Consider the following 14,867-nt stretch of genomic DNA (forward strand, 5'->3'; position numbering starts at 1 on the left):
TTAGAATTATTTGTCCTCCATGACGTAGTTGAAATAAAAATGTACCGGGATTTGAAACAAAGCAACACTGAGATATACAACCAAAACTTTTTTTTTTTTTTTTTTTTTATTTACAGTGAGGAATGCCAGTCCCTTTTAAACATTATCATGGCCTTTATGCTTCAATCAGTGGCTGGATCTCATTGAAGCAGAGTCTGAAATCTTCACCTGACTTCCAATTCTAAGATAGAACCAAGGAAGAAATAACACTTAAGATGCGTCAAGAAATCCAACTAAATTTGACCAAAAAAACTATAAAATGTCAGTAGAGATGTGAAGTCCCGGATTTTTTAGTATGCCCCCTTACTCTCAGAGATAAAATGTTTGTCAATGTAAAATATAAATTTCGAGTCCAAAAAGTCACAAATTGTGGTAAATATAATAAAGAAACAACTAGTTTTGGATGAAATGGCTTAGTTGACTGCGTCTCTCGTTTCAACTGATTACGCTGATGTTGTTTCCTCGGCGTATTTCACCTCAAGAGTTACGTCAAAAGGTATTAAAAGAGATGAAAATAACTACAAGTCTGGTCACGTTGAAGCTGCAGAGACATCTTCACGCACAAAATGTAAATTGCGCAATAGAAAACTAGTAATGTCAAAGATCGCAAAAAAGGTTTTACACTCTCATGAGGTGGTTTTTGAGATGTTTTGATACAGAAGTGTAATGGAAACACATTTTACGCATTTTCACATATCTGTGCACGGTGGTTTTGCTCACAGAACACAAAACAGGTCGCTAGTATTTTACCAGAATTACAATATGTCGCGAAAGGGGACTTTACAAGAATCACTCATCGGAAGCCAAATGCTCTTCAATGAAAACACCTACAAGTGCTTTGTCGAAATTGTGGAAATATCGCTTTTATTTTGGAAACCCAGCTAGTGACTCCTAGAGGGATATTTACAATGACATCGCCACTGGTTTTGGGTGTTTAGTCTTTGCATTTACGTATTTTCAGCCTGATAGTTTACCTCATTTATATCAAACTGCATCTTTCTTGACTTGTAAACTTATAATAACAAGCATCTAAAATTGTTTGTTTAAATGATGGCACCATTAAAACTGAGTGGGGTTGGGGGGGGCAGTTATATACGTGGGGGTGCGGTCCAGAACTAATGCCGCGTTTCCACTACGTTGAACCAGCTCGACTCGGCTCGGTATTCCTGGAGAGCGTTTCCATTACAAGATACTACCGACTTTACAGTACCTGGTCGTCATAGCGATGCAGCGCGTTACTTCCGTGTCGTCTGTCCAGAGAGTCGCTGATAAACTCGCTCGTTGCATGTTGTCTCGTCTGAATTTTTACGTCGGCCACCTAAGGGTACGTTTACACGGCAACACTCCGCAAAGATTTCTCCTTTGCGTTATAAAATCATTCCGCGTTAAGACGAAGCTGCTATGATAACGATCTGCGTTAACATGAGTCCGCGAGGACGGCTGAATACGCTGTAGTGGCCATGCCAGACCAGTAGCTGGCGATGTAGAGCTGTAGTGAAACAGTGGCGGTAAAACACGCGCCTGCGCACAAACGATTTCCGGTTTAGACAGCCTTTAAATGAGGAGAAGAAGAAGAAGAAGAAAAAGAGGCGGACAACACTATTTACAAACAACAATGGCGAGTGGTCGTACAAAGACGCAGGACTTCTTTGTCTGGACAGACGAGCTGAGCACAGTTAGCAGCACGTATGTTGTTCTGAAACCGGCCATTGTTGTTGTGGTTGTTCCTTCTTTTTCTGCAGCTTTATTGTGTCATAGAGGCTGGCAAACCAGCTTGGAGGCGCATTACCGCCACCAACTGGCCTGGAGTGGGTTAACTGGCGGTTCTTGGCTGCGCGCGCATGCGGTGACATCATATTTTACCCCGGAACGCTCCGATTCGCGTTAACACGGAGCTGAAATGCGGAGCATATCGATAACATTCCACCCTGGACCCTGGTATCAAAAGTTTCAGGCACTCTAAGCACCGTTTCCATGTTAACAGAAGGCTAATCCGCGATGAAATCTTCCCGGAGTCGACTGAATCCGACGCCGTGTAAACGGCCCCTAAGACTGAATCTCCTTGACCGACCATGGTGTAGTTTTGGGCTGTTATCATGTGGATTAATGTACCGCTATATTTACTGTCCACTCCCGCATCTGTTTTTTGTAAAACGGTGGGTCACAGAGAAAACTCTCTGACCAATCAGTGGTCCGCAGTGTGTACACGTCACCTTTTAGTGTCTGGTCCCCAGTCCTGGAACCTCGGCGGAGGTGATACCAAAAAAGTAGTACCGGGTACCAGATTCCAGGTCCTTTTTCATAATGGAAACGCAAAAAAGGCCGGGCCGAGCCGAGTCGAGTCAAATTGAGCCGATACCACGTAGTGGAAATGGGGCATAACGTAACTAACGCTGGCGTGAAACGAAAGTGAAACTTTACATACTTTCAACGTCCAACTCCCAGGTTCTATTCCTCTATTATACAGCAGATCTTACGCGACATTTCGCAACTTCTAACTTGTATCCACTGAACCCCCTCCACTGCTCTATGCCCCCCCCCCCATACACAAATGCTGGGCCCTATGAATTTTTCACGTTTACTCCCCCTTTATGTCCCCAATGCATGGGGACGCTTGCGAATTCTGAAACTGCCGACAGTTCGGTTCAGGTGAATGTTAGTACCAGTAATGTAGGATATAGGAGTAAGAAAACTATCACAACCTGCTGTTAATGCAATTGGTTGGTTGTCCCCCTCAAGGATGAAATTCATTGAGAAGAAGTAGGGATGTAAAAACCAGAGGGGAGTTGATCCCCCGCATCCCCCCAACAAATCGCATAAATATATACCATAAATTCGGGAGAATAGACCACACCTGAATATAAGCCGCAGACCCTAATTTTAGAAAGAAAATCAAATTTGTACACATATAAGCCGCGCCGGTTTATAAGCCGGTGTCCACCAGTGGCGATTTCTCATAGACTGCAAGAGAAGCCCAGCTTCCCCTATCATTCTGAAAATTAAATGGTTAAATATGTTCGGTTGTGTTGACATTTCATTGACTACACATGTGTTAGAACACGTTCATCTCACAGACGAGTTCGTTCAGAATCAGCTTTATCACAGATCATCAGACTCCATGTTGTTCACTTCTCATACATTCCCGTTGCGCTGTTTCCTCATACGATCTATGGTCAGTGCATTTCCCCGTTGAAGCCTGGCTTCTATGGGAGTCTGTGGGACCGAGTGGAACCTTTTTTTTCATTGCGTCAAAACTGGACGGTAATTGGATAAAGGTTTTCTTTGAGTTCAAATGAAATTCTTCCCTGTATGTAAATGGGTCTGATATGTGTGAGCTTGTGTCATATCTATAGGTTGATTCGTTGTTAATATGATGATTAAAAAACAAAAGACAAAAAACGAGGCAATAAAAGGATAGTAATAAAAGCACATTTTCTCTTTCTTTTTTTTTTTTTGTCGGTGGACTTATCGGGGTTCCTTTGGATTCGTGCCAAATCGGGATTGACTTGCTTTTGCGCCGGCTGTGGATTCATGGACTTAAAATAACTTGAAAGACACTTGAAAGTGAACAAATTTTTGTTTTTCGTTAGAGTAGGACTTTTAATTTATTTTTAAAATATAAAGATTAAAAACAAGTAATTACGTCTGTTGTAATATCATTTTCATTTAACATTACGCACGACGTGCGCATTAATTCTGAGATGCTTTAAATTTATGATGGTCTCTGGAGAGCTTTGTTGGGTGTTTTCATTCAGTTTTGTTTTGTATATTTGTGAAACAATATTAACATTTGAAGGTTTACTATTTTTCCTTAAAATTTCCCCTTTTGTGTGTGTTAATATTAACTTTATAAAGGTTAAGTTGTTAAAATGTTGTAATAGGAGAAAACCTACTGTATTTACATCCCTGGGGTGTGGCAGGCTATAAGGTAAAATCATCGTATATGCCACGTCAGAGTATAAGCCGCAGTGTTTAAAGCGTGGGAAAAAAGTAGCGGCTTATAGTCCGAAATTTACGGTATATCTACACTTTTTTTCCCAGGGAACCTTGGGACTTCACCTCTCTATGTTAGCAATAAACATTAGAATTTTTGACCATCAGTCTCAAAAGCTGCTGATCATCCATATTAGGTTTGTTGTTTTAGTCCAATTATTGTCCGATTATGGGGTGAAGACGGAACAGAAGTTGCTATTATCAGATCCAGCCGTTGGTTATGGTAAAGAGTGAGGTACACCCTGGTGACATCTACTTGTATGCATGGTTTTGTTAAAGGAAGTGTGGTCCACTTTTAGCTTTTAGGGGCGACTGAGGTTTTAACCTAGAAAATAATACATCGACCATGATCCGATGAACAAATATTGTATTTTAAATTACTATTGTACTAACTGAAAGGATAACTCATTAAATGCAAATGAATGTTTCTGAAGTACTGGCACTCCAGCATGAATATGACTCACTAAACAGCCAGTGGCTTATATCATAAAACTGGGAAAAAAAAAACACCCAAATGTGCATTTTACCCTTCAGTTTCAAAGATAACCTGGGGCTACAACTGTAACACGACTTACATAATATGCATCACATTAAATGATAATGTCTAGGCTTGTGTGGTTGCCAAAAAGAACAGAAAAAAAACACAATAATTCAAACTGAACACAACATTTTCCCAGTATGACTGCATGTTAATTGCACCAAAATTAATTTTTTAGGCATTTCCTACAAAACTATTTAAGTATGAACAATGTGCAAAGAACAAAGACGTCTTCTACATTAATTGGAATTCCTGCAGTTAACGCTAGCATAATTTCCTCTGTCACTTTTTAAAAAATAATTCAGCATTTATTAACTTAGCATACAATTTCTGTAAAGACATCTCAACAAACAGCAATGGCTACTTTGGTTCCTTTTTTTTTTTTTTTTTTTTTTTTTTTTCAACAAACAAAGGAAAGATAAGGGGAAAGCAATGAATTTACAAAATACGCATCTACTTTTCTACCCTTCTCCAGCAACCATGATTGATTAGCGTAGCGGTGTGTGTGTATGTGCAGTGTGTACTTTTGGGGATTTTCAAAGTGCTATTTCTGATAAGGTGTTGTACAAAAGAAAAAAAAAAAGGGGAGAAAGAAAATTAGAAATTGATTTGTGGCTTGTTTCCTAGTTGTCACAGAACATACCCATCGCTGGCCAAAGTGCCTAAGAGTAGCAATTTCTGGCCCAACACCGTCCATTTATTGTCCTGATTTCTTTTGTCATCTATCTAGAAAAAGGCTCTCACTAAATTTTCAAAGACGACATAAACCCGTGTTGTGTTTTCCTTATGAAAACTTGACAATAACAAACAATGCACTGTTCAAAACCAGCTCCCAAAGCTCAGACCTTCTTCGAGGTGGCTCATTTAGCGCTGGACTGCAACATTTTTCATAGTACATTAAAGCTGTACTGGACAAATTTGCAAAAAAGAAATAGCAAGAACTGTCTTGCTTACTAATATTTGATAAAAAAAAAAAAAAGGCTTCAGCCAAGTCAGATCAGGCAAGAAAAAAGGGGAATATGTATTCTTTAAGAGCAAGGAGACCCAATAGAGAAGAAAACAACCTGTGACCTTTCTTTGGCTGGAGTTTTTTTTTGCTAGCTGTTGTTTATATTTCACTGTCACCGTTCTGGGTAAAAAGTGCACACGACCAGAATTTAATTTTAGAATAGAGAAAATGAATAATAGAAGCTGGGAAAGGCATATTTTTTCGAAGAAATTCAGCCCAGTGCAGCTTTAATACGATTAAACCAGAATACTTGGGTGTATTTGTTCAGTTGTGGGGTTCCAGTCCCTCTAGATGGTCAGGAATGGGTAGACCGGTGAGGATGGTCAGACACTTATTCCACACGTTGAACACGGGACACACGGGCTGGACGAAAGAGACGTGAAACGTGTGCAGGTGCTGGGAGCCCACGGCGTCGTAGAAGGTCAGGTAACCCGCGTCGTAATCCAACAGGACTCCGACGCGACGCAGATGCGGCGACGGTTCGATGGCCAACTCTTTGCTGTTATGACGTACCACCCAGGAGTTATTGCACCGGCAGAGTACCCAGGAGGCCGAGTTTTTCCCAATCCACTCGTGCTTCGGGGCTGACTTGTATGCGATCCCCACAGCGTACCTGACAAGGAAAATTCTGTTACTTGCAAGCAAAAAAAACCCCCCACAAAATCTGTCTTTTTACCGCCTGTGCCTTTTTCACCTTTTCTTGTCACTGTGTTGAACATACAGGGTGACACAAAAAAACGGGAACTTTTTAACAATCTAATAAAACCAAGAGTGATGGAAGAAAAATATTTTATTCATAGTAATTGAAACCTTAAAACATGCCATTTAAGAAACAATGATGGAATTTTCATTTTTTAAAAATGACTTCCTCCTGTACAAATGCATTCTTGAAATCTGCTGTTGACATTCCTCATTGACCGCTGCAACATCTCAGCTGGGATACTGTGAATTTCATCCCGAATTCTCTGTTTTAGCTCATCCAGAGTTCTTGGTCAAATCGTGTACACTTTACTCTTGAGATAGCCCCACAAGAAAAAATCACAAACGGGCAAATCTGGCGATCTAGGACGCCAGGGAACGTTACCGAATCTTGAGATCACACGGTTACCGAACAATTCTCGCACAGCTGCCAATGGTTACTATGGTCACCCTGTATAAGTACAGGGTGACCCAAAAAAATGAGAATTTTTGAAGTGCGCATTGGCAGACATGAGCAAGTGGTAGCACTGCGAGACAGTGACCTTGAGCAAGTAAACACACCCCCATTTTAGTAACCATTGGCGGCTGTGCGAGAATTGTTCGGTAACCGTGTGATCTCAAGATTCGGTAACGTTCCCTGGCCCCCTAGATCGCCAGATTTGTCCATTTGGGATTTTTTTCTTGTGGGGCTATCTCAAGAGTAAAGTGTACACGACTCGACCAAGAACTCTGGATGAGTTAAAACAGAGAATTCAGGATGAAATTCACAGTATCCCAGCTGAGATGTTGCAGCGGTCGATGAGGAATCTCAACAGCAGATTTCAAGAATGCATTCGTACAGGAGGACGCCATCTACAGGAAGTAATTTTTTTTAAAAAATGAAAATTCCATCATTGTTTCTTAAATGGCATGGTTTAAGGTTTCAATTACTATGAATAAAATATTTTTCTTCCATCACTCTTGGTTTTATTGGATTGTTAAAAAGTTCCCGTTTTTTTGTGTCACCCTGTATAAAGAAAAAAAAAGCTCACACAGTCTGACAAAAAAGAAACCTAAATGGACAGTTGAAATGCTTAAGAAGGTTAAAATGAACATTTCATTTTCATGTAATTCGTTCATTCCAATTTAAATGATTGGTTAAGGAGCAGGATGAAGAAAACTTCTAATACCTGCCCCGTTCTTGAAACATCTGCTTCCATCAGATAAGTTGCCATTACAGCTATTACAGTAAACAGTTTACATGATAGTCAATGCAAATAAAACAAATCCAACAACCATAAGTTGAAATCCAGAATGTTGCCCTCAAATGGCTGATACATTACCTGGATAATAGAGAACAGTTTGTCGTCTTTAACCCTCCGGTATCCAAATGCACCTTTTAGGCACACTTTGCACTTTGTTTTAAAAAACTTCATATTATTTTTCACAGTTTAAATAAGGTCAGAATTCAAAAGTTGTTCATTTGTGCATGATCTTTAAAATTCTGGCCACCAACTAAAATGCGCACATTGTAAATAAAAGAAAATTACCAGACTAGCATCTATTTCTTTCATTTGATATGTATGATTAGGGCTGACCTGGATTTACAAAAATAAAATCCAATTACAGCAGAAAAATAAATCAATATATAATACACCCACAACACAAATACACATTTTCTTTACATTAGTCCGAACCCTTTGCTGTTTAAAATTAAGCCTCCTTCTATGTTCTTCATCCTGTGATACTAAAACAAATAATCTCTGCAAATTTGCTGGCAAAAGTCTGTTTCTCGCTCTAAAAACAATCAATGATGTTCGTAATTTTAATAAATTAATGAATACATTAAAATTGACAAAAATCTAAGGCTAATTAAAAAAAAAAAAAAGGAAAATATATGTCTAAAATTTAGTTTTAAAATACCTACATAAAATAATGGCACATTTACAACCCTACCCTAAGCTAAACACAGTACACACTGAAGTACAATACAAAAACTGAGTATGCTAACATCAACACACACATAGACATGATAACATCAGCTGGATTGATGCCAAAATAAGCTACAATACATGCAAGGGGCGGAGTTTGTTGTTTATATTAACTTCTTCGATTTTTTATTTTTATTTTTGCCACTTACGGATAAGGAACCAAATATGGTAACTTCATTGACCTTGATTTTCAACTTTTTTTTTTTTTTTCTCCACAAAAGTATTAAAGTCTTGTTATGTCCTCAAGTAATACACTTAATTTGAAATTTTGAATTTCATAGTATTTCTATGAGTGAACTATGAAGGGTTAATTTTGTGAATAAGTGCAGGAAAAAACAAGTTAAGAGCAATGCTGGAATCACTGGATTTCACTTTGTAGATTTAAACAGGAAATTATTGTACATATTCCATTTCATACTGAAGCTACATGTTGCTACTTTTGAACTATATACATATATATGGTCGTCAGTGACAGCCCTTACCATGATCCTTTCCTAACCCTAATCGAGTTGTTTTTTCTTGCTGTAATTATGATGGTTTCTTAGTTTCCAATTTAAGCCCTAGCTACAATCCTAAACCTTTCCATTACATGTTTTTTTTTAATGTGATGCGATTACATTCATCATAATTTTATTACTTTTGTCATTAATTTATTTCTAAAGTAGCCTGGCATTGCCTGTGATCTCCATTTTTTAAATTGAAGGGGCTTTAACAAAAGGTGTCTTAATGCAACTAGACAGCACAAAAACACATGAGACATTGAGCCAGGTGGTAAATTAAACCCCCCAAATTCTATCAGAAATATGGGATGGCATATTTATTTCCTAATAAGGCTGTCAGGGAAGCTATTTGTTCCCTTTTTTTGCCCGAACATATAGTGTGTGCAAGATTTTTTAATTGTCTGGCAATCATCACATCCACAGATTTTTGGGATTGACTTGACCAGATGAAATGCAACAGATCAGTTAGAACATTTTTATGCATTTAAAGATCATAACAGTGCAGTCATGAATGAATCCACTGCCGACCAATGTCAACTATACCAGACAAATGAACAATTACTTAATCTGCAGTGAGGCAAAGCATATATGCAGTCTGAAAAAAGCTCAAGGACATGGGTGAGAAGGTCAGTTCAGAACGTAAAGGCAGTGTACGACGTATGTCCTTCACACACATCAGTGGCTCATAAACAGAGAACAGTATTATTGTTGTTCAACTCTTAGGGCAGGTCTCCATGTTCCAGAACATTATGTTCCATTGAAGAATTTTTCCAACCAAGACTATAGCGTTTGGTCTTCTATGTGGAAAGACCAATCTGAAGAGGAGGTGGCAGTTTGTTGTCATATCAGGTCACACCAGGGCCACACTGTGATAGGTCCAGCCTGATCAAATCTAAGGGTGTATTCACACCTGCCACGTTTGGCCCGTTTAAAACGGACCAGAGTTCGTTTCCCCAGAAAGTCCGGACTTTTTTTTTAGGTGTGAATACAAACATGCGAACTCTGATTCGAACCAAACAAGCAGACCGAGACCACCTCTTCCAAATGGACTCCGGGCCGGTTCACTTCTGGTGTGAGTATAACCGACCTCGAACCGAACCAAACCAAGGAATCTTGCGCCTTTTTGTGCTTGACGAGCCACCGTAGCTGCTGGAAGTAGCCGAGGTTTACGGGTGGTCAGAGCTAAGAGCAGCAGCCATGAGCTGTGGACAGATGTGGAGCAACGAGGAGACTGAATGTGCCATTGACGTTTGGTCAGATGCCCGTATTATGAAACTGGCTCCGACTGAGCTTTTCTTGAGTGTTAACATTATTTTCGAAAATTTGTGTCAGTGAAAATACTATTTATATTCCGAAACTGATAACTGTATGTAGGGGTACCACGATTATTTTCGTCAACACCGGCATCTCTGGTTCACCCCGCCCCCGACTTTTCTGTCCAATGCTAGCGCAGTTCGTCACATGTGTGCTTCTGTTCACGCATTTTGGTCCACTTGCAAAAAGTGCGATGTGAATGCGATCCGACCCAAATGAAAAAAATAAAGTCCGCATTTGATCCAAATCAAATAAGTGGACCAAAGGACTTTTCAGGTGTGAATACACCCTAAGTGTAAATTATTTTCAGTGGATGCAAACCATGATATTTTGTGGTTAAACCTAAATAAATCTTAACCACGACACTGTAATAGTCATTGATTCATACATTTCAACTTAATGGTGCGGGAGACTTTTGTCACTAATTTTTCATCCAGTCTGTAAAACCTGTCATAGCCTAAGTATCACAAATCCATCAGTCTTTCTGTGATTACTCACCTGAATCTCTTGCTTCACGGTGAACAGTTTTTTAGTGTACTCCACCATAAACAAACCATTTGTTTACGAACAGAGCTGGTAGGTAACTGGGGCGTCTTTGGAATTTTGTCGTGACATGCCTCGTGGGAAGCGGAGGTTCGTGCAGCCGCCTGGCAGCAGCAGCGGCAGTGCAGCCATATGATATCATATAGCTGCAGTAAACATGATGCAGAAACGGTTGAAACGTGGAAACAGCTCAAGGGAAGCAGAGCTCCAGCTGTTACCGCATCTGTTGCAGCTGCCTCTGCCAGGTGGCTACGCGAACCTCCGCTTCCCACAATGGACATCGCAAAAAATTCCAAAGATGCCCGAGTTACCTACCGGCTCTGTTTGTAAACAAATGGTTTGTTTATGGTGGAGTACACTTCGAAATTGTTCACCGTAATGCAAGAGATTCAGGTGAGTAATCACAGGAAGACTTACGGATTCATGATACTTAGGCTATGACTGAGGTTTTACAGATTTGATGAAAAATTGGTCACGAAACTTTCCCGCAGCTTTAACCCATAAAGACCCAGTGCTACTTTTTTGTCAGTTTCCAAACAATTTTACAAGTTTAACCTTTCTTTCTTAACCCTTTATCGGGCAAGTGACTATTTTTGGTAATTTCTGCACACATTACAAGACAGTGACAACAGTGCAACAGTAACAGTGAAGACAGTGAGGCAACAATCTCAGGTCTAATGTGGTCTACAGAGTCTGTGAGGTCCACCTCCGCATGAAAAGTGAGTGTACCTGCTTTGTAAGGTAAGGTAAATACATGTTCCTTTCATGGTATATGTTTTTCTTGTATTTTTATATATACTTCTCAGATTTTTTTTTTTTTTTTGCCACTTATGAGCAAGGAACCAAATATGTTAACTTCATTGACCTTGATTTTCTACATGATTAAATATAACACGCTAAGGTTGAAAGTTTGAATTTCAGAGTATTTCTATAAGTGAACTATAAAGACTTATATAACACTGGTCAACAACAAATTTATTAAGTTTTTTGAGCTGATTTAGGATAATTTTGGTGTGCGGAATCCAAAAATCACGTTAATTTTGCTCAATCAGGTCAACTTTCTGAACTATGCTACATATTGGCTTTTTAACATTTTTGCTTACATTTATGGGCATTTTCACATCATATGATACAAAATTCTTTCATATTTCTTGCAATAAACGAATACTGAAGATTTTACTTTTGCCAATCTATGATTAATGTTTTTTTTAATATTACAGGTGAATGAAATGGCTTCAACTAGAAGATCTTGCAAAAATAAGCCTGACGTATTCTGCTACATCTGCGGTGAATACACCATTGTACCTAACAGGAATCAAGTGATCAAATTTTTTTTTTTCTCTTAAAACCTATTTTGGGTCAGAACTATATAAAAAATCAACAGATAAAGTTGCAAAAATGTAATCAATTTTGTGAGAAGATCAAATTTTTCAAAATCAAATTAGCAAAAAAACCTGACCTGATTGACAAAAACAGATGTCATTTTTTTGGATTTAGTGGTGAATAATGGTCCTAATTCAGTTGAAAAAACCTAGACAACTTGCAAAAAACATTTTTTTTGTAACCCACCATTTGTTACAATATTATCCTCTGTTTTTCGTATTTTGTCGGTGAAAATCAGGTATTTTCCTATAATTAATGGACTAATCACGTAGATGTTCTTAAAAGCTCAGATTTAAGTTGAGGGTTATTATATCAGAAAAAGAATAAAGTGAACAAAAAGTTACTTTTTCAACAAAATATATCAACTAAAAGATCTCCATCCACTGTCATTGATCACACTCCATGGGTTTTAGTGGCGAATCAATGTTGTCAAAGATGACGGTGTTTCCATGGTAACTACGGAGCCTCTGAACATCCAAATGGGTCATATCTGATGACCATGAAAAGATGAAAAACTGCATTTTACACCAATTATTTACATGTATTGATAGGATTAGTGGATCAGTAGGTATTAAACAGTTTACATCAGTAGATAGTTTTGGTTTCAGGTGGGTCTTTTTGGGTTAATCTGGAGTATTTAGTATTGGTATTTTTACTCTTTTTTTGGGAGTCTGTAGACATGTTGAACTCACCATGTGCTCCCTCCAATCAGAGCCTCCCAGTAGTGACGCCCGCTGTCAATGTAAACATTCCCCACCACGCCGTAGCTGCTCTGACTGGTGAAACGCTCCTGGCTGTGGCCTTTCTTGGATGTGGTTTCATCCCTCTCTACTGTCAGGTTATCATGGGAGACCTTCAGCTTCTTGTGAGCAGATTTGGGGTCCAGCTTAAATGGCTGGCCTGAGGATGGAAAAGAAAAGGAAAACACATTGATTTTAGCACAACATGGGGGGAGGCATTGAGATCTACGGCAGTGAGTCTCAACTGGTGGATCGTGGCCCACCTTTGGATCGCGAACCCGTTTTCAGTGGGTTGCGAGGCTTTCTCTGGGCTGAAATTAATATTAACAAAAAACAATCCTGTGCTTTATTACCCCATCCCCTGAAGGGGAGGCAAGGGGTATTGTTTTTGGTTCAGTTTGTTATTTGTTAATACATAATAATAATAATAATAATAATAATAATAATAATAATAATAATAATGATAATAATAATAATGATGATTGATGATAATAATAATAATAATAATAATAATAATAATAATAATAATAATAATAATAATAACAATAATAATAATAATAATAATAATAATAATAATAATGATAACACTGGTCAACAACAAATGTATTGTTGAAGTTTTTTTAGCTGATTTAGGATAATTTTGGTGTGCTGAATCCAAAAATCACATTAATTTTGCTCAATCAGGTCAACTTTCTGAACTATGCTACATATTGGCTTTTTACCATTTTTGCTTACATTTATGGACATTTTCACATCATATGATACAAATTCTTTCATATTTCTTGCAATAAACAAGTTCTGAAGATTTTACTTTTGCCAATTTATGATTAATGTTTGTTTTTTTTTTTTTTTTAATATTACAGGTGAATGAAATGGCTTCGACTAGAAGATCTTGCAAAAATAAGCCCGACGTATTCTGCTACATCTGCGGTGAATACACCATTGTACCTAACAGGAATCAAGTCACAAGTTTTATGAAGTGTGCTTACCAATCTTATTTTGGTATTAATTATTATATTTTTAAAAAATAAATATTATATTTTGTGAGAAGATCAAATTTTTCAAAATCAAATTAGCAAAAAAACCTGACCTGATATCTGGGCTTCATTTGAGAAGTGAGATTCTAAATGAATTTATTAACGTTGTTAATGTTGCTGTTAATCATTGACATATGCCAGGCTGCAAAAATCAAATAATATGTGATCGAATTTTTATGTAGTATTTTGAAAAAAAAAAAAAAAAAACAACAACAAACAAACATATTTTGTGTTTTTTGCATCAAAAAATGTAGTGACATCATGATGAAAATAGATTGTTTAAAGGGTTAAAAAAAATCTAAATGAATGATTATTTGATCTGTATGATTAGGGCTGACCTTGATTTACAAAAATAAAATCAAATTAGAGCAGAAAAATAAATCAATACATTATATTTAATAGTTTGATTTATAGGTGTGCATTTTTGGCACACTTGGTGACAGATGCTAGTATTTTTGAACATTTGACCTAGCGCCAAAAATAATAATAATGCAAATTAACCAAAGTTGGAGTTAATCATTGACATATGCCAGGATGAAAAAAATCAAATAATATGTGATCCACTTTTTATGTAGTGTACTGCAAAAAATATTTTTTTTGTGTTTTTTGCATCCAAAAAAATGGTTTGTTTACATTACGAACACAGCATTTAAAGGGTTTAAAAATGTGACAATTATTGAGTATTTGGTATTTTTATTTATGGCTCAAGTTGATGAAATAGAAAAAAAGTGTAAAAGAATTAAAAACAAACTGTATGAAAATTTTTTTGGGACATTATTTCACACTTGGTGCTTAGTAAGGGCCTTGCTGGATGGGATACCAGAGGGTTAAACTTGTCTTTTATGTTTTCATACGGTGATATTCTGTATTATCTCAGATTCAAAACACACCATCTTTTCATTAAAAAGTTTAAGTCGTCATCATTGAGGGGTGATAGCGGGTCCTGAATCCAAACCAGTTGAGAACCACTGATCTACGGTACAGGAGGTTGCATCCAATTCATTTCTACTTAAAGATCTATTTCAAACTGAACAATTTGAATATTAAACCAAGTGAATGCGCGCAGATAAACTGTACGTAAAGGTCAATCCTATTAAAAAGT

General features: G+C 37.7%; 1 protein-coding gene and 1 long non-coding RNA gene across 2 annotated transcripts in view; one reads left to right on the forward strand and one right to left on the reverse strand.

The window, feature by feature from the left end:
- Window positions 1-3,977: 3,977 nt before the first annotated feature.
- Window positions 3,978-4,676, forward strand: LOC115433082 (uncharacterized). The gene is made up of 2 exons (XR_003937305.1): window positions 3,978-4,319; window positions 4,350-4,676. It is a non-coding gene; the product is annotated as an uncharacterized LOC115433082 (long non-coding RNA).
- Window positions 4,677-4,969: 293 nt separating this feature from the next.
- The window catches only part of LOC115433075 (E3 ubiquitin-protein ligase Midline-1-like), a 192,862-nt gene continuing 182,964 nt past the window's right edge, over window positions 4,970-14,867 (reverse strand). The window contains exons 9-10 of the mRNA XM_030154286.1: window positions 12,681-12,888; window positions 4,970-6,192 (exon numbers count right to left, since the gene is read on the reverse strand). Coding sequence (XP_030010146.1) covers window positions 5,844-6,192; window positions 12,681-12,888 — 557 coding nt within the window. The 3' untranslated portion in view covers window positions 4,970-5,843. The remainder of the gene's footprint in view (window positions 6,193-12,680; window positions 12,889-14,867) is intronic.

This window comes from Sphaeramia orbicularis, chromosome 2 (assembly GCF_902148855.1).
Source record: "Sphaeramia orbicularis chromosome 2, fSphaOr1.1, whole genome shotgun sequence".
Lineage (NCBI taxonomy): Eukaryota > Metazoa > Chordata > Actinopteri > Kurtiformes > Apogonidae > Sphaeramia > Sphaeramia orbicularis.